Here is a 21,102-nt window from a genome sequence, read left to right on the forward strand (position 1 = left end):
TTCCGCTGTGGCGACCCCTAACCGGGAAAAGCTGAAAGACAGACAGAAGAAGATTGCTAACCCCCATACATTGTGCTTCTATTCTCTTTTTTCTTTTGGTGTGTATAGTATGTGCTTTTAAGTTTTGCTTTTTTTTTAGTCCAAAAAACTGTTGTAAGCAGTTACCCAGACAGTAAAACAACAGAATGACAAAACTAAAGAGTGGGTGATGAAAAAAAAATCCAGCAGCAGGCCAAAGGAAGAACTTAACTGATCACTACCACTTGAAAGCATTACACTTGTACAAGCTAACAGTATTGCCAACGTAACAGTAAATGGTTCAAAAGACTACTAATACATTCTAATCTGTTATACTTTTAAGTCTTAAGTGACAAACAAGTCATTCTCAAAGCATGTTGTAGCTGTGAAAATAAAAGATGCCCATGACATCAGAAATGGCATAACTTACACAAATCAGTTTACTGTCTACAAAACTGACAACATTTACAGCTCTATTTGTGTACAGGGATAAATCCCCTCCAATGACCATCCGGATACAGGTTCCATTAGTGGCCCAGGATCTTTTGGAGCTGGCACTGGGTGGACAGGTGTCCATATCATGGTGAGACAAACTGGGGCTGCCCAGTGCCATATCCCCTTAGAGAAGCAGCTGTGGCACAAATGGCAATCCTAGGGCAGATGTCCTACCAACCAGTTGATCAAGCAGTATCCTTCATCTCAGGTTTGTTGGAGTGCGCACATACATTGGGGAAGGCACAGTGGCCTCCCCAAAGGTGGTGCAGATTGTGCATCACCCAACCATGAAAGGGTTAGGCCTATAAAAATGCATCCTCATTACAAGGATATAGGTAAGGTCATAAAGAATCCTTGTGGCTGTATGGATGACAGCCTCATCAGACAGCACAAAGTCTGACTGGGGATGAGCTGATGGTCAGTAGGCACGGAAGCAAACAGCATACAGAAAAAAGAAAATAAATGCTCATATTCAAAGCACAACACAGGTAAATGGCAACTAATCAATCAAATGTATCAAAAACAAAAAAGAAAGTAATATGTCCTGGTGAAATAAAATCTTGGCATGCCAGAGCTCGGCTGAACCAGGCTCACTCAAGCTTATCTTTGGATCAGCTTATATATACAGAGTTCAGTGAAAAGATGACGCTAAACCATTTATAGTAAGCATCTTATTCAGCAAAAGCATATTATAGTGTCAGAAATATTAAGCCCTATGTGAAGATAGGTGAAGATTGCCAGCCTAGCTAGACAAAATTTTGTAGATAATTCTGTCATTTGTAAATATTAATGTACGCCACAGGCTTGTTCTCTTAAATGTGAAAAGACTGTATTGGATGTTGAACTGAAAAAAAAATGCAACAACACTGCACTCTGCTGTAAGAAAGCTGATAAGTCAAGCATTGTGAAATTCTTTGATCTAAAACTCGAAGCCGAAATGTCTAGAGGGTGGCATTCTGTCTAGTGTTTTGAGGCCAGAGCTAATGGCTACAATTTACATATATAATTTCTTGTATTGCTCTGGATTCCTGACCAGCTGCAAGATGAAAAGGGCTATTAACCTCTGAGATTTGGGAACCAGAAAGAAATTATGTAATCTGAAATGAATCAGTGGGATTGTGTTATCAATTTAAGGACAGAAAGAATGAAAGCATTTGTCTTGAGAATATCCAACTCACCAGCACTCTGCCTGTGTTCTATATGTAAGTTTACTTTAGAACTGTCAGGTAAAAAATAGCTGCTATATTTAGTGTCTCGATAATAACAGTAAGGTTTGTTAGTTAAAAAATGGCAAGACACCTTGGCAGAGCAACAGTCACTATTCCTGTTTCAGTTTTTTACTTACAGTTAGTGGAAAGCGAATTGGAATAAACGCCTCAGATAATTGATGGTAACCATCCAAATTGATAGCCAAAAGCAAGTTTGTGTTGGACAATAACTGTCTGTTAAGATAGCAGCTGTTAGTTTCACGCCTTCTGCAAACAGTTTACTGTAAAATAGTCAGCAAAACACACCGGCTGTTTAGATCCCAGTAAATTTTTGAGTTAACAGGTCGGTTTTCACCTCACCAAACAGAAAATTGTTCCACAGTTAAACAACACAAGCTATTACTTGTTTAAGTTCGGTCTTCACCTCATTACAAATGGAAACAGCTGTCCAAAATGCACTTTTGAAAGGACCACAGCAATATAATCTTGTAAATACGAACACTTTTTTGTCAATAAAGTGTTCGTATTTACAAGATTATATTGCTGTGGTCCTTTCAAAAGTGCATTTTGGACAGCTGTTTCCATTCGTAATGAGGTGAAGATCGAACTTCAACACATAATAGCTTGTGTTGTTTAACTGTGGAACAATTTTCTTGAGGTGAAAACCGGCCTGTTAACTCAAAAATTTACTGGGATCTAAACAGCCGGTGTGTTTTGCTGACTATTTTACAGTAAACTGTTTGCAGAAGGCGTGAAACTAACAGCTGCTATCTTAACAGACAGTTATTGTCCAACACAAACTTGCTTTTGGCTATCAATTTGGATGGTTACCATCAATTATCTGAGGTGTTTATTCCAATTCGCTTTCCACTAACTTTTAAGTAAAAAACTGAAACAGGAATAGTGACTGTTGCTCTGCCAAGGTGTCTTGCCATTTTTTACTTTAGAACTGTGTTTTCACTTAGATACAACTAGGAACTAGGAAGATTAGATTTGTTTTTTCTGTATTGATGTCAAAACTTTTCTACTGTATTATTTTAAGTATTTCTCTGTGATCACTGAACTTTTGACTAGCACTGTGTAGTAAGAAGTATTGTCTTGTGTTTTTATTATTTATTATTAAATATTTTTAAACCTTTTAGCTGTGGCTGTTTTCTGTAGAGATAATTTAAAGCTCTAGAGTACATTGCATGTATATAGTGATACTGGCCAAGTCACTCCAATAAGCCCTGACTGTTCAGTTGCACTTACCATTTGGATAATAATATTATTGCACAGTAATAACTGGACACCCTTTGTTAATGGCCTTTTCAGTAGCTGATAAATATTAGTGGGTGGTGGCAAGTGGTACTACCGTATAGTCTGGGTAAAAGGGGCACAGCTAGAGAACCTGTGCCCGCCTTCCCCAGGAGTGTCTGTGTGGTTGTATATAACTCATCTCAAAGTGAGTGTGTGTCAGCTATTGGGCAGGGACATGAAGCACTGGTTAAACAGAGAGGGTGCTGGAGGTTTTAGCTTGCCCACTAGGCTGAGATCTGGACCCTATAGCTGAGTCAGTGGGGAGTCTTATTGGGGACCTGGAGAGAAAGGAAGAAACCAGCCCCAGACTGACTGTGATCTCTGTGTGCTCTTAAGGGAAATTGTACTTTACTGTGTGTGTATTTATTATCCTTTCCCTATATGGGTGCCACTCACTGGTGTTAGCGTTGAGGGCTGAGGCTCCTTGATTGCTGGGCCAGTGCATGGGCGTCACATCCTATATAAGATAATACAATAAATACAATTCAAAACCTTAGGTTTCATTATTGTGTTGGCATGTAGAATCATGCCATACCAATTGTTCAGCTCTGACATGACTTGGATTGAAAATTCCTTTGCTTGTTCACCAGTTATGACATTTTCATTTTGATGTACATAATGATCTTTCAAGCCCATATAGTCTTCAGCATAAAACTACACAAGGCTGCGTCCATCCCTTTGATGGTTCTGGTACTCTAGTTTTTTCTCATACATACACACACATACACACACACACACACACAAACTTTCTGCTTTATAAATACAGTAAAGGGGGAAATAATTTCTGGCAAACTCTTCAAAAATTAGTTAAATACTTCAATTTTTATACAGGAAGAATAACTACTGCATTGTTCTAGGCTATAGCTTACCTTTCTAACTTCACGCTCAAAACTTGAAAACCATGGTTCTGCAGTTTCCATAAGGCGTGAAAACACTGCACTACAAAAGAAGTCAAAATAAGAAAATAGATCTTTGTACCTTGAAAACTGAAACTTTAAAAATGTACTACCAGTAAATGTTTCACTTACTAAGCATCATGTTCAAGATAATCTGGGTTTAAAAGGATTTTCATTTCTTCACTGTAAAACAAAGATGAACACTGTGTTGAAAAAAATAGTTCCACAAATGTCAATAGTTACTCTGTTAGTGACACAGGTAAAGAATACAGATGTCTCACAAGTAGAAAAAGTTACAGAATTCTGTCTACTTGGAAACTTGAGATTATAGCATAAATGAATGCACGCTGTTAGAACATCTGTGAGAACCTTGCTGAAAATAATTAACAGCCTATACATCACTTGGCATCTAGCAAACAAAAATATAGTCTGGGCTGCAAAACACTACATCAAAAGCTTAATTTATTTTCTTTCCTTGGACTGTTTTCATTCTGCCGTACTTTAATTGCTAATTTGTCAGTGACAGCAGACCAGATCTAGTTTGCCCTGTGCCACTTAACTTTCGAGAATTTTTTTTGTGCTTCATGAGCAGCACGTGCAAAAGCACATTTTCTGACCACAATGACAGAGTACCACTTAATGAACTGCTGTCACACTAGCATCCTGCTTTCTCTCGGGAGTGTGGAAATGTTTACTAATCAGTGCACAGGAGTTGGCTATTGGCATTTGGACATGAGGCAGGGAAATGGTTAATTCCCAAATGAATGGCTCTAGTTCTTGGCAACTATGCTGAGAAAACAGCAGTTGCTGAGCACAGTACTGCACTGCCCTGTTGTGGCTTTTCTGTTTGCTTTGAAAGCACCATCTGCCAGTTTCCATTCAGGTGTGGCCACCACCCATCTCATACGGCACCCATCACAAGCCGTCATCCCCATTGTGTGATTCTCCTGTGGTAGCCTCTGCATGACATTCATCTCTCAAAGCACACAGTGCAGTTAGAGTTGTTTGGTTCTGTAATCAGAGGGAGGCCAGACAATCGCATTACCTGAATATTCTCAGATGCAACCCACCTCTTTTGGCTGCTTCATAAATTCTGAATATCGTTGCAATGAACATATGTTTCTTAATTAAAGCACCATAATACCTAATATTCCAATAAAAACATTCTGCAACAAAGTAAACCAGAATGCCATGATAACTTTTTCTAGTGAAGTTATGCCTTTATGATTTATAATGAAGCTGCCACCAAGTCTGTCTGCTAACCCTGTACACTACAGTTCACCATATCATTCACTGAAAAAAAACAGTTACTCTTATCATAAGCTGTGTGTATTTGTGGACGGAAAGACTGATCTCTGTGGCACTTTCTAATGATCTTCAGCATCTCTCTCTTCAATGAGTTTTGCTACTGCATTATCCACTCAAACTATATTGAAGCAGCAGGCTTTGTGGCCCAACAGGCGGTTTTCTGTACTAGCTTATTTTTTACTGTGAGTTACATCATTTGAGCTGTGGTACAATGGCCATGTGCGCTAGGCATGTGAGGGCTTCTTAGCTTCCTTTACAACCTTTACTTCCTTCTCACTTTCTTTGATGTGAAAACCTTACTTAGGTTATTAGTTGCGGCTCCATGACATGCTCTGGTAATCCTATTTACTTGTATGACTCACTGATCACTTGTAACCTTTTAGCTTCTACCTGGAAGCACCTACAACATGTACTTTAAGCAGTGATATTTTAAAGAAAAAAAGTTAGAATTATTTGTTGGTGCTGCATGTAATTCTACTTGTCTCTTATACATAACCTGAAATATTTTATTATGTAATACCATGTGTGTACCTTTTGCTTGTTATTAGGGTCACGAGTGAAAATGGGTCCTAGTGGTTCAGTCTATCTACGTAAAATAAATAAGGAAAAATGTAGTTGTCATTTCTTTTTATGGTCTCATTCTTTCAGTTGAGGTTACGTCTATTGTCACATTTTTAAGTCTTTCCTTTTCTCTCTGAAAAGATTTAACAGAATGATCAAGCTGTTCTTATACAACAGTCTAAACGGCAGCACTGGCAAATGTCTTCTGCACAGATGATACAGCCTTTGACCTCAGAACATTCTGTAAGGGCGTGCAGGCTTTTATGCTTTATTTCCTGTCTATATTTACAAAAAAATAACATGGTTTATTAATTAATTTATTTTTATTTGCGTGTGCTTATCTGGCAAGGTCACTAGTTCCAACGAATATTTTTTAGACAGAGTCCAGAAGCAAACACTCAGTACAAAGCAAAATACTATAAAGCTGTGCCCAACAAAAGTCTGCCATTTGCTTAAGCCCACTAGCAAAAAGTATAAGACAGTTCTATGGAAGACTGTCAGAATAATAATGAATAAAAATCTTATTTCATAATAATTATGAAATTTGCCTCATCTGCCTTAGTAAACTAGTCAATTGCAAACTGGACAAGATTCTACCTGGTTGAGCTCAGCTTGGCAAAACTGAACTCCTTGATTGCTGTTTTCTGTATGCAAATCAATACCAGTACAGAGATTCTATAGTTAGTATGTTGACCATGATTCCTTGCTTTTGGGAGATTGCTCCCTTCAAGGTTGTGGGGTTTTAGTGTTGGTTTATATAAGTTCATGGGCGGTGCAGGAGACTGTCCCTGCAAAAAATGCTTCCATTTACTGCTTTTTGTTGGGTTGAATTACTGACCAGCTGCACTCAGTGAGTTGGTTTCTCACTAAGATTTAACAAAGAGTAATAGTTAAAGCAATTTTATACATACAGGACAAGTTATTACAGCACCTGGGATAAAATTCATAAGTGAGATAGAAGAGCTCTGTAACCAGAGTTGCCAAGTTTCATCACCTATGCTTAGTGCGGTTTAGCACAGGAACAGGCAACACCAGCATTAGTGACAAAGTCTAGCATGTTTTACTTAGCATTCCACTGGAAATCAGCAAAGGGGAATACCTTGGTTAATGATATCATAACCTTCATTTTACAGTTTTCTGACAGGATTTCTTGCAATGTTAAATACATTTACTGATTGCAATTAACGACAAACGTAACCAATGTATTTAAGATATATATGTATATCAAAGTGAAACCAGACTCCTAGGCTTTGGTTGCTCGGCTGCAATGAGGTATCAGTATATGTCCTATCTACTTAGTTTTCTTTTCTTGAATTAAAACATTTCCATAACTGTGTCATATGCTTTTCAATGTAGTTAAGAAATGCATTTAATCCATATCCCCATGCATGTAGAAAGTGTTGAATACCTGTAAGGAAGGAATGTGGATATCATTCATTGTGTGCAGTAAATATGAGGTTCATTTCAATAGACCCAGACTGTTTGCATCTGAACAGCATTTTGTTATATGATGGTCTGACTACTGTGTCCAATGCATTTTGTAGCTCCAACTATAATGAGACCCAGTGAAAACTAATTTTTATTTTACTGGTTCAGAGGCAGAAACTGTACATGAATGATTGTACAGTGCTGTGTAGTTTATCTCAAAATAGTTTTTAATTACTGTTGTTTTTCACTGTTAATGCTTTTGGGCTTTACTGTCTAAACATAAAATAATGTGAATTTTTTTTTCTGTACTAAAGATCTTTTTTTTCAAAACTGTTTTAAAAATGAAAAAAAAAGGGTCTGTGCTGGAACATTTATTTTCCTACTTACATACTAAATGAATAGTGACTTGAAGAATAATGGGTTGGGATTTGCCAAATAATGTCTTCTGGCATGGCAGTGGTAGCACATCTGTTTTACCGTCCCACAACTTTGTTAGCAAGAATACTAAAATTTGCTTTGGATGGGACATACTATTGAAACAGTCTGGATGACGTTTCAAACAGTACAGTTTTTGGCTGCATTCATTCGAAATTATTTTCACAACCTTAACTGGAATGATCATTACAGATATTGATTTGGCTACCAGATAATGAATGTCACATTTCTGTCCATTCTGTGGTCAAACAGCATGCATTGCTTTTGGTTTGTGCACTGGTGACAGATCGTGTGTCAGACTCCATTAAGAGACAGCATGACTTACAGCATGGAGGCATCTGGACTTTCATGCAGAAAAGTGTGAGGCCATGCATTTTGGTGAGGGTTGGAGGTCTAGCAAAATGTGCGTGCTAGGATCATGTAGCGCTATGGATGACAGTACAGCAGTATAAGGATCTGTGGACTATTTATTCCTGTGTTGAGTCATGAATGGTAGTGGTGGGGCCATTCATGATTCTCATGTGTTGCTAAAGAATAGCTCAAGATATAAAGGTATTTCTCTCAGTTGTTTAGAACACTATTACATCTGGTGTACTTTGTCTAGTTCTTTGATAGTTTTGAGAAAGGGGAAATTACACTGCTTGCACACAAAAGACAGAGCTTCAAGTTGGATGGACCTCCTGCATATCCACAAAATGAGCAGTACCAGAATTACCCGTTCTAAAGGCTTAACCCTTGCCTGTGATATAAATAAGACCTGCTGGAGAGATAGGTATGTATCCCAGAGACTACCCCATCTATGGAACAGGCTTCCCATCAACGTGAAGCAGACTTCTTCCCTAACCCAATTCAAGTGCAGCTTGGAAGGGAAATCGGAAATTCATCCCTGGTTTGGCACCTTTGTCTTTAATGCAATCAGGTAACCTGTAAATGGTTCAATCTCCCAGGCCCATGCTTACACTTATCAAGGGTATCAGAACTTGTCACAGATTTGGGATGCATGGCTAGGCTTAAAAAGACCCTTGTAGTCATTAGCCTAGTAAACACCTATGAACAAATGTCTCGCCTCCAGAAAGATGTAGGCCTGGCACTTGAACTTCCTTGCAAGAGTGGAAGTTGTAATTTCTGCAACTCTGCTCAAAAACGATTTGAAGCCTTGGTTTAGCAATCCAAAGTTACAAGCAAGACCTTATAAATGGGAAGTTAAACAGTTCAGAGTGCTATGTATACTGAAGTTTAGTGTAACTGTCTCAGTTCCCAAACCACTGCACCCAGTTCTGAATGGGCATGGTTCTAGAATCAGTTGAGCACACAACAGGGTATGAATTTACAAAAAAGATACAAATCTACCGAATAACCTGAGATACTCAAAATAACTTAAATGAACCATACACAAGTAAGGGTTTTTCGCCTCGTTTGACTTAATTTTACAATATACACAAAATATATAATCTAAATATTTGCTTAAGCTGCACAATACAGCTACATTTTCAGTTAGCAGTAGGCAAAGCTGCTCTGTCTACAAAACAATTTTGTACACCGTAAAATATGACATACAAAAGCTGAGATGCAGGACTGCCTGTACTACTACCTTTCTTGATTACGTGTGTTCTAGTAACTAGGTTGGCCTTGTGAATGCAGCCCATTTTCAGAGGGGAGGCCTAAAGGGAAAAAGCCCTGTAAAATTACACATTGAAATAAATTGAAAACACATTAATAAGCATCTTGACACACTGATTGCAGGAGTTCAGCAAACAAAGAACAGTTAGTTCATCTGTAATAATAAGAACATTACAAACATGTCAGGAATGCAAATACAACACATTACATACAATATTCAAAAACTTAATAAGCTTCTTGATACAATATCATGAATTTTTTTAAGAATAAAGGTGATGTGCAGAGCTGTAGTAACTACAGAGGGATTAAAATGATCAGTCACAGCATGAATTTATGGGAAAGAGTAGTGGAAGCTAGGTTAAGAAGGGACGTGATGATTAGTGATCAGCAGTATGGTTTCATGCCGGGAAAGAGCACTACAGATGCAATATTTGCTCTGAGAGTGATAATGGAGAAGTACAGAGAAGGTCAAAAGAAGTTGCATTGTGTTTTTGTAGACTTAGAGAAAGCATATGACAGGGTGCCTAGAGAGAAATTGTGGTATTGTTGGAGGAAGTCGGTAGTGATAGAGAAGTATGTAAGAGTGGTACAGGATATGTACGAGTGTAGTGTGACAGCGGTGAGGTCTGTGGTGGGAGTGATGGATGCGTTTAAGGTGGAGGTGGGATTACATCAAGGATCAGCTCTGAGCCCTTTCTTATTTGCAATGGTGATGGACAGGTTGACAGACAAGATCAGACAGGAGTCCCCATGGACGATGATGTTTACAGATGACATTGTGATCTGTAGTGAGAGGAGGGGAAAACATACTGGACCTGATCATCACCAACATGGGGACTCTATGCTCCAGACCAGAAGTGTAACCCTCACTGGTAAGATCAGACCATAAACTAATCTCACTGGATATTCACATCCCGACCCCACCCCCTGCCCAGAAAACCACAGTGAAAAACTTCTCTAAAGCAAATTTCACATTCCTCAAAACCGAGGTGGAATCCTTCAAAGCCCCTGGGCCTGTGGTAAATACGGCCCAGACCGCAGAATCCTTTATAAACGCATTCTATGAACACATTCAGGAATGCATGGATCATGCAATCCCAAATAAAACCAAGACCCAATCCTCCAAAGGCAGACGTCCTGTCTGGTGGACCCCAGCCATAAACAAACTATACAATAGAAGGAGGAAGCTACTACATGATAGAGCAAAATCCTAAAAAGGGAAGGCATCTCTGATCAGTGTTAGCAAAAAACTATGGGCACTCATAAAATAGTCTAAGGCCAGCTTCGAGAGAAAAATTGCACAGGACACTAAGGATAATCACAAGGCTTTCTTTAGTTATGTTAGGAACCTGGGTGGGAATTCCCAGATATGCTAAGAATTAGTCCAAAATGACAAAAAATACACTGAACCCACAGACATTGCCAACATCCTAGCTGACAGGTTCAGCAACTCCCCACCAAAAGGGCAAATATCTATCCCAGCAGTGCTGCCCCCCTGACATCTCAGATGCTCAGGTAAGAGCCGCCATCTCCAAAGCAAAAAACACAGCATCAATGGGACCAGACGGTGTCCCGCGCTGCGTCCTACATGAACTCCAAGAAGAGCTAAACCCAAACATAAAACTACTGTTCAGTATCAGCCTTACCACAGGATATGTACCCAAAGAGTGGCGTACAGCAACAGTGGTCCCTCTCCACAAAAGTGGTGCCTCAACGGATCCTGGAAACTATCGCCCCATAAGCCTGACTAGCTTGGTCTGCAAAGCTATGGAAAGGATCATCATGGACCTCATAAAAACAGATATTGGGGACCTACAGACACTGGATCCTACCCAGTTCGGCTTTGTAAAGGGCAGATCCTGCCTCGTAAACCTGGTTGATTTCTTTGAAACAGTCACCAAGGCCATTGACGAGGGGAAGTTGGTCCACACAGCCTACCTGGACCTCGCAAAAGCCTTTGATACAATACCCCACTCGGGCATTATAGATAAGCTCACCAGCTTAAATATAAACCCCTATGTCACTAGATGGGTTGCAAACTGGCTCAAGGACAGAACCCACATGGTTAGAATTGCTGGAGCCATGTCAGACTCCAAACCAGTTACAAGTGGCATCCCACAAGGCTCAGTCCTGGGACCTCTCCTGTTCGGTATATATTTCTCGGAGGTACAGGCCAACATGGAAGGACTGTGGCTGACCAAGTTCGCAGATGACTGCAAACTGGGCGCTATAATCGACTCTCCAGCCGACACAAGCATCCTCCAAAAGGGCCTCATAGAAACAGACAACTGGTGCCAGAGCCATGGCCTCAAGCTAAATGCCAAAAGTGTATAGTCATCCCTTTGGCAAAAACAAAGTGCCCACAAATTACCATATAGGTGGTAATCCATTAAGCACGGAAGAAGTAATTAGGGACCTGGGGACCCAAGTTGATAGCAATCTCTCATTTGACAACCACGTGGCCAAAGTGGTTAGAAAAACATTTTATATAGCCCACCTAATCATGAAGGGATTCACATCTAGATCAGGGGAGGTCATCGTGCCTCTTTACTCATCCCTCATCAGGCCCATAATTGAGTACAATGCCCCTTTTGGGATGTACCTTACCAGACACCTGCAGCAACTGGAAAGACCCCAAAAGTACCTCACCAAGAGGATCAAAGGGCTCAAACAGATGCCATATGCTGCCTGGTTAAAGAAACTCCAGCTCTACTCAGTGGCATACCACCTGCTCAGAGGTCCTGGGACCTCTGCTGTTCGGTATATATTTCTCGGAGGTACAGGCCAACATGGAAGGACTGTGGCTGACCAAGTTCGCAGATGACTGCAAACTGGGCGCTATAATCGACTCTCCAGCCAACACAAGCATCCTCCAAAAGGGCCTCATAGAAACAGACAACTGGTGCCAGAGCCATGGCCTCAAGCTAAACGCCAAAAAGTGTATAGTCATCCCCTTTGGCAAAAACAAAGTGCCCACAAATTACCACATAGGTGGTAATCCATTAGGAAGAAGTAATTAGGGACCTGGGGACCCAAGTTGATAGCAATCTCTCATTTGACAACCACGTGGCCAAAGTGGTTAGAAAAACATTTTATATAGCCCACCTAATCATGAAGGGATTCACATCTAGATCAGGGGAGGTCATCGTGCCTCTTTACTCATCCCTCATCAGGCCCATAATTGAGTACAATGCCCCTTTTGGGATGTACCTTACCAGACACCTGCAGCAACTGGAAAGACCCCAAAAGTACCTCACCAAGAGGATCAAAGGGCTCAAACAGATGCCATATGCTGCCTGGTTAAAGTCTACTCAGTGGCATACCACCTGCTCAGAGGCGATCTGTGCCTGACGTATAAAGCCATGTCCAACCCAGAATTAATGGACATGCTGCACCTCAGAAAATCCAAATCCCATCGAGCTACGCACTCGAGAGACTTGAACCTCAGCACTGAAATAAATAGGACATGCTGGAGGGACAGATTCATAACACAGAGGCTCCCTTCACTCTGGAATAAAATCCCAGTCCAGGTTAGGCAGAGTCCCTCATTGACTCTCTTCAAGAGGAATCTTGATGAGTGGATGGGGGATCATAGGTTTACCCCGGGCATCACTTCTGTGTCACTGTTAGACAGAGGCACAGTATACTAACCTCGAAAAAGGGCATAGCAAAATTAATTTAAAATGGGTGGCGAAAGCCAAACACACTCTGGCTAGGCTTATAAATGCCCTAGGGCAGATAGCCTAGTATGAACATATGAACCTATAAGGGAACAAGTAGAGGAGACCCTGGAGAGATGGAGATACGCTCTAGACAGAAGAGGAATGAAGGTCATCAGGACTAAGACAGAATATATGTGTGTGAATGACAGAGAGGATAGAGGAATGGTGAGGATGCAAGGAGTAGAGGTGGTGAAGGTGGATGAGTTTAAATACTTGGGATCAATAGTTCAGAGTAATGGTGAGTGTGGAAGAGAGGTGAAGAAGAGAGTACAGGCAGGATGGCGTAGGTGGAGAAGAGTGTCAGGAGTGATTTGTGACAGACGAGTACCAGTGAGAGTGAAAGGGAAGGTCTATAAGAGGGTAGTGAGACCAGCTATGTTATATGGGTTGGAGACAGTGGCATTAACAAAAAGGCAGGAGTTAGAGCTGGATTTGGCAGAGTTAAAGATGTTATGATTTGCACTGGGTGTGATAAGGGTGGACAGGATTAGGAATAAGTATATTAGAGGGTCAGCCCAGTTTGGGAGGTTTGGAGACAAAGCCAGAGAGGCAAGATTACGTTGGTTTGGACATGTGCTGAGGAGGGATGATGAGTATATTGGGAAAAAGATGCTATGGATGAAGCTAACAGGAAACAGGAAAAGAGGAAGGCCTACGATAAGGTTTATGGATGTGGTGAGAGAGGACATGCAGGTGGTTGTGTGTTAGAGCAAGATGCAGAGGACAGGAAGAAATGGAAACAGATGATCCGCTGTGGCGACCCCTAACGGGAACAACTGAAAGAAGATGACGATGATGATGATACAATATCATGAATTCAACACACAAAATAGTTCATTCTCAAAAATATGCACATTGTCAACATGTCAAGAACTTAATTATGATTAATACATAGAATTTCAGGTTTTTGGACAATCTGTATAAGCAAATAAATGAATCCTTAACTTTAACTTAATTAATGAATTAATGAGCTGTCATAGTCCTAACTGCCAGCAGGCTAGGAAGCAATTGCCTCGTGTATGTGCCCAGTAAAAAAAAAAAAAAAAAGTGACAAAAATAATTTCAGTTTAACAAGTAAAACCTCTCTCTACTTTTCTAGTTAATGTAATTTTCTCACATTTAAACTGTTTAATTTCAGCACACCATGAATTCAGTACTGCGATTAAGAGAAACAAAAGCTGTGTGTTTGTTTAGTCTGCCTTTTAATCACTGTAGTCTTGATTATGGACAAGACATTACACATAACTGGTGCTGCGGAAGTGAAGCAGCAATCATGGAGGACATTGGCTATGTAAGTCTGAATGAGTTAATGCAGAGATTATTTGGATGAGGCTCAGTTCATTGACAATAATAGGTTGTAATTCTGTTACTAATACTGAAGCTGGTGGAACGCTTGCAGACAGTAAGATACTGATACTGTGGTATGCACCAAGGTGTAAGGTAGGGGTTGAGAACATATTAAGGCAGAAAGCTAATAGTAACATAGTGATGTAAGAAATGGAGGAGATGGAGCACACTGGGGTTATATGCCACTGTTTAGCCAGCTGAAATACAAACAGATAATTAGTTGTGGTGGAGGACCACAAGCAGGACCACTGGGAATGGGTTAATTAAATGCTGTCACTGTCAGTTAAACAAAGCAAGCATATATTATTATAGCATAGATGGTATAAGTAATTTGAAGGTGGAGAAATGAGACTCTTAGAAGATTAGGTAGCTTGTTTGATTCTATTCCCATAAATGTATTAAAAAAAGGTTCACTTATTTTGAAGTTATGTCTGTTTACCCTTAGGATGCATTGGCTGACTACTTTTATACTTATGCGGATCACATGTACTCCTACTAGGGATCTTTGACTTTAAACTGCTTATAGCAACTCCCGTTTTCAGTATCTCATTCCACCATAATTACTTGCGTCCGAACATAACTACTACTTCCTGATAAACCCAAAGTGCTCCTTTTTCTTTATTTCTTTCTTGGGCACTGCAATGTAATGCTGCTTGATACAATTGTCTTTGCTTATTAGCTCAGATTGTGACTAAAAAGGCCTATGCACCCCGTTCACTCACCTGGTTAACAAATGTAAGTAAGTAAATAAATAAATAATGTTTTCTGAATCAGGCCCATATTTAAGATATTTTCAGCCAAGGGATCGGTACTCAGAACAATAATTAAACATATACCTTCTCTCCAAGGCAGTAACACCTGTGGCAGAGCTAGCTTTAACCGTATAACTGAGTGAAATGCTGAGATGAATTTATACTAACATATGTGCCATTACATAGCACAAAGGCACTACAAAAAAGTCCCAGGCTTCCTTCAGTTCCTTACTGTCCCATTAAAGTGGGGCTACACTCCCAGAAATGTACAGAGATTAGACAAAACTGCCATGGTCTGACAACAACATGGATAAATCAGAGAATACATAGGGGAGCTACTATAGAAAGTAGTCCCAACTTAGAGGGTGAAGGCAAGACAGTAAATCTATTACTGGAATATGTTTCTAATAGCTAGTTTATAATTTGTGGGAGGTATCTTAGTGAAAAGATTTGGATAAGAAAAATAAGTACCAAATAATAACAAAAAACTCCATAAAGTAACTAAAAAGACCCCACACCTAAAAACTGTGAAATTACTGACTGATGGGTTATTGGAAGAGATTTTTAAAAGACAAAAGGGACTGCAAACCAGCTCATGATTACCTTGTCTGGGTCAGTAGATACCAGTAAGAAGGGAGAAAACAACAGGGGCTACATTATGCAAACAGATAAAATAAAGAAGCACAGCTTATATACACACATCAAAAATGTTTAAATGGGGCTGTTATTAATTACAATTTAATGACGCAAACAATTAGAGAACCTTTGTGTTAGTAAAACATTAATTATTAAAGAGGCAGATAAAGGTAGAAGTATCGTAATTATGATAATACAAGAATATAATGTTACATGAAATATATTATTAGATGGGGCAACATAGACAGTGACACAGGATCCAATAATTCAATTTACTAATGAATATAAAAGTTTACAGCACAAATGTAAAACTTCAAAAATAGTTACCGAGACCAATATAAACATTTTCATCTACATAACTTAGTGGTTCCTGTGTTTCATGAGTTCTCAAAGCTGCCAAAGTTATTAACGAATCTTCCTGCCAAACCCAATATATTCCTTTATGGAACACTTCTAAGAAGAATGAGAAAATAGCTATTCACAGTCACTGGTACTAAAAGCTGATTCACATATATATTAAAGATTCTATGCAATTTTTATGAAAATAGTCAAACAGAAAGTTTTATTTTTTGTAACTTGTGATGTAAATGCTTTGTATAGAAATATTTCACATGTTTTTGGATTAGAGGCAATAAGTTATATTCCAGATGAGCCATCAAAAACAATGGCCTTACAGATGCTGGAATTTTGCCTTACACACAATTTTCATTATGATGGTAATTTCTTTTTACAAAGGACATAGACTATATGATGGGGGCTAGTTTTGCACCTATATCTGCAAATACATTTATGATGTTTTTGAACAAAAATATATTTATGCCTCTGAATTTTATATCATTGCACTGTATGTACAACATATAAATGAACTACTTTTTTATTTTTCAGGGAGATGTTAGTGTTTAGCATTAATTTTTTCATTACATTAATACACTAGGAATAACATTTGAAGGTAGAGTTAATGAACATTAAATCACATTTTTAGATGTGAAGGTAAGAGAGGGGAATGGTCAGATGATTACATCTTTCTGTTAAGCCAACTGGCATAAATAATTTATTGTATGCCACTAGTTTCCACCTACCACATACACTTAGAGCTTTACCAAAACAGGAATTTATTAAAGCACACTTCTAAGGATTTTCATTTATATGTAAATAGACTAATATATACATTTTTGAATGATGTTACTGCTAACTCTCTTAACAGAAGCATGTAATAAAAGATAAGCTGACAATAATAAGTAATAGAAGTAGAAAAAGGAATGCTCATTTACAAGAGGAAAACAAGGAATCGGCATGCCTTGAGAGTTTATATACAGATATAATGAGATTTATTATTAAGATTGTGAAAAAATGGTTTTATTATTGGATGGACACTTAAAAAATATTCTCTCCGTGCCATCTATTACAGCTTATAGAATAGGCTCTAGTTTATACAGGAGAGTAGCACATAGCAAATTTGAAATGCCCCACATTTTAGCTAACATTTCACATCTGAAATGTTTATCCGTGTTAGGTACATGTTCATGTGGACACTGTAAGACATGTTCTTTCACCACAATGTTGTGCAGAGATAGACCTGAGTTCCCATATAAAAGAACTATCGATGACACAGGATGAATCTGAAAAGAATACGACACAGGAAGATGCTCTGAAACTTTCTGTAGAATGCCCACAGGAAATGGAGAACAAAGAATGAACCTTCAGTTTAGAATAAAATCATCTATGGGAAGAGTTGCTTTATTTAATAGAGATGGAGAGGCATATTAAGATCCATAAAAGAAATAGACTACAGAAAGTTAATGAGTCCCAAAATGTTAGAAATTTGATAAAACAAATGAATACAGTAATCAGAACTGTTCATAGAAACTCATGTGATATAACAGAAGTAAATAGGATATGTTACTGTGCAGCTAAAGTAATAACAGATAAAGTCTTACCACGCAAACACAGGGTAGTAAGGGAAAGGAAGGAGAGAAAACAAATGCCATCTTGGAGGCAGCAAACAGAGAAAACTATAAACAATTAAGACAATAAGTGTCATGTTAGAAGAGTACAGAAGAGGGAATAGATTAACAAAAATACTCAGAGAGAGATGTTTATTTATTTATTTTTATTTATTTTACATTTGTTGACCGGGCTAGTCTAACTGGATATATGTCCATTTTCAACAGAGGCCCGGGGAGAAAAGCACCACATAAGATGTGATAAAAGCAACCCACATAATCAGAACAGATCAGGATCTGTCATACACAATTGCAAATAATAAACTAAAGATATCAGCACAGGTAGAATAAACTTAGAAGATATGCAGATAAATATAAAGGGATGTACAAAATAAGCAATTTATAGATGACCCAAAAAAGATTTATAGAGAATTGGGAAACAAGGCAAAAGGAACTGAAACACCACCCAAGAAAACCCCAGAAGAAATAGACACATTATGGAGAAATACCTATGAAGATCCTGTGGAACATAACAAAGGAATGATTTAAAACTATATATGGACAGAAGAAGTAAAAGAAAGAATAAAAAGTAAAAATGTACAAGATATGAAATGGGATGAAGCAACAGCCAGAGAAATTCAAACAAAATTAAGAAACGTTCCTAATTGGAAAACCCCAGGCCCAAATGTGGTACCTAAGTTCTGGTTAAAAGTATTAGCATCTTTACATGAAGACTTAGCAATGAGTAAGAACTGTTTATATGTGTACCCCAAACAGACTCCAACCTGGTTAACAACAAGGAAATCAACACTCCTCCTTAAGAGCAAACCTGCAAGCTATCCTAAAAACTATAGACCAATAACTTGCTTTCCTGTGATGTATAAACTATACACTGGAACTGATGCTGATAGAGTTTATAGTAATTTAGAAGAAAACTCAATCACGGCAATAGAACAAAAGAGTAACAAAAGAAAGTCATATGGAACAAAGGTTCATTTGTTGTTAAACTTATAATGGAGAACTGTAAAAAGGGGAAGAACCTAAGTATGGCATAAGTAGACTACAAAAAAGCATCTGACAGCATCCCACAATCATTGATGAATGAGTGCTTACAAATGCATAAGATACACCCTACACTGACCAATCACATTACAGCAACCATGAAACAGTGGCAAACCACTTTGCAGTTAAGCCATGATAAAGGACAAATTGTTATTTCAGGGCTAAAAACATCAAAGGGGGATATATTCCAGGGTGACTCTGTCACTGCTTCGTTTTTGTTTTGCCCTTAACCCATTAAGCTCTCTACTTAACGGATTTGGTCATGGCTACAATCTGGCTCCCAGAAAACAACAAAGTATAAAGACTTCTCATCTTCTTTTTGCAGATGATTTAAAACTATATAGTTAATCAGATAAGGAACTGAAAGAACAACTACAAGTGGTCAAAATTTTCTAAGATGATATAAAAATGTCATCTGGTCTTGATAAATGTGCAAAAGTAACCTTTAAAGCAGGAAGACTGCAGCACCAAGAAAACATCAGTTTGGGACAGGAATGTGATATAAAAGAACTTGAGCAAGAAGGAATGTATAAATATTTGGGGATTGATCAACAATAAAACACGAACAAATATGAATAAAACTTACTAAGGAATATTTTAGAAGACTAAAATTAATACTCAAACAGCTCTGACATCTAGAAACAAAGTCCAAACTGTAAACCAGTGTGCTCTTCCTTTTCTAACTTACAGTTTTGAAGTGACTGACTGGCTCCAAAAGGTACTGCATCAGTTGGACAGGAAAACAAGAAAAGTGCTTCATGCTTATCAAATGATTTATAAAATCAGTGCATACCAAGATTACATATTCCACATACTGAAGGAGATATGGGCCTCCACCAAACTAATTACATGTACAGATCTGCAGTCGTAGGACTGCATAACATATCTGCTAACCCCACAAGATCCATACACAGTGAAGGTTTTAAAACACGAGGAGAACAAGCCTCTGATGACTTCCATGCTTAGTTTAGCAGAAGCATGTCCTGTCAAGCAGGAATGGAAATCAAACCAGAAGTAGATAAAAATCAGGAAGAAACAATGTGACAAAATACAATAAAAAGAATATAAGGTGACGGATCTGATGAGAAGGTAAGAAATGTGGAAAATGCATAAATACAGCTGCAAGTACAAAAAATTCTTGGAACAACCTGTCGATCAGAACAGAATACAGGGATGGTTAAGGAGAGGTGAATTTAAACCAAAAGACTAAAGGTTAATATTGGCAGCCCAGTGTAGTGGACTACGTACATGTTTGTTTATAAAGTCCATTGAACATGTGGGAGAAAAAGACAAATGCAGGTTTTGTAAAACAGAATTGGAAACAGTCACACATCTTGTTGATGGGTGTGATACTCTAATGGCAGAAGGACTGTATACTGAAAGGCATAATAATGTGGCAAGACTGCTGCATTGCTGATTGTGCAAACATTATAATACTGAAGTAGCTGAGAAGCACTGGAAACATGAGCCACATGGCATTAAAGAAAATGAAGATGTTTACATCCCATGAGATCACCCATTACAACAGTTAAAAAAAAAACAGAAGCAGATATAGCAGTCCATGAAAGAACACAAAAGTACCATTGATCACTGAAATTGCTACACCCAGAGACTACAGTATCTTACTTACTGGCACACAGTCATAAAATCCCAGGACCTACAGGCAGAAACAAGGGCAATGTGGAAGAATGATACCCATACATTTGCAATAGTAGTAGCAGCAACAGGTCTTATAAAAATTAATAGATATGCTACCAGTACATGTAACTGCGTATGAATTGCAGGAGTCAACTCTGGGCACATTTCATTGCTGCAAAGAGCACTTCTGGCTAACAAAGATTGAAACAATACTAATTTCATGAACTTTAATCACACTTTGACTTGGGAATGGGGTCCATTCCCATCATGGCATTAAAACCCCCTAAAGACTTGGAGAAATTAAACCAGGGATAGTCGCGCATATTAAATTTGCTATGCCCCACATTTTAGCTAAAAATTTCACTTTATGAAAGGTTTAGCTATGTTAGGGTACATATTCATGTGGACATTGTAAGGAATGTTCTTTTGTCACAACAGATCAATTTCTTTAACTTCCCTTCTGTGTATCTGAATACTAAGGGACATTTCTTGTTTGTCTGAGATAGTCGTTTATGTTACTATGGGCACTTGTTCCTTATATTACATAAGAAAAACAATACATGCAGTAAAAGTTATATTTATGGAACATTTTAATGACTGTATTAACAATGTTTCGAATAATTATGTCACATGTCACTTGCAGGATAAACATGATGGACATTTTTGTTGATTTAAAGTTTTCAGTTTTAAAACACATATTGAACAATGTACAATATACTAAAAAATACTGAAAT

At 38.4% G+C, this 21,102-nt stretch overlaps 1 protein-coding gene across 1 annotated transcript in view; it reads right to left on the reverse strand.

Moving 5' to 3' along the window:
- TBC1D5 (TBC1 domain family member 5) overlaps positions 1 to 21,102 on the reverse strand; it is a 1,986,766-nt gene that overhangs the window by 1,565,287 nt on the left and 400,377 nt on the right. The window contains exons 7-8 of the mRNA XM_044066237.1: positions 4,049 to 4,099; positions 3,890 to 3,959 (exon numbers count right to left, since the gene is read on the reverse strand). Of these exons, the coding sequence (XP_043922172.1) occupies positions 3,890 to 3,959; positions 4,049 to 4,099 (121 nt within the window). The remainder of the gene's footprint in view (positions 1 to 3,889; positions 3,960 to 4,048; positions 4,100 to 21,102) is intronic.

The sequence above is a fragment of the Protopterus annectens genome, chromosome 3.part1 (genome assembly GCF_019279795.1).
Source record: "Protopterus annectens isolate FY-2018-M chromosome 3.part1, PAN1.0, whole genome shotgun sequence".
NCBI classification, from domain to species: domain Eukaryota; kingdom Metazoa; phylum Chordata; order Ceratodontiformes; family Protopteridae; genus Protopterus; species Protopterus annectens.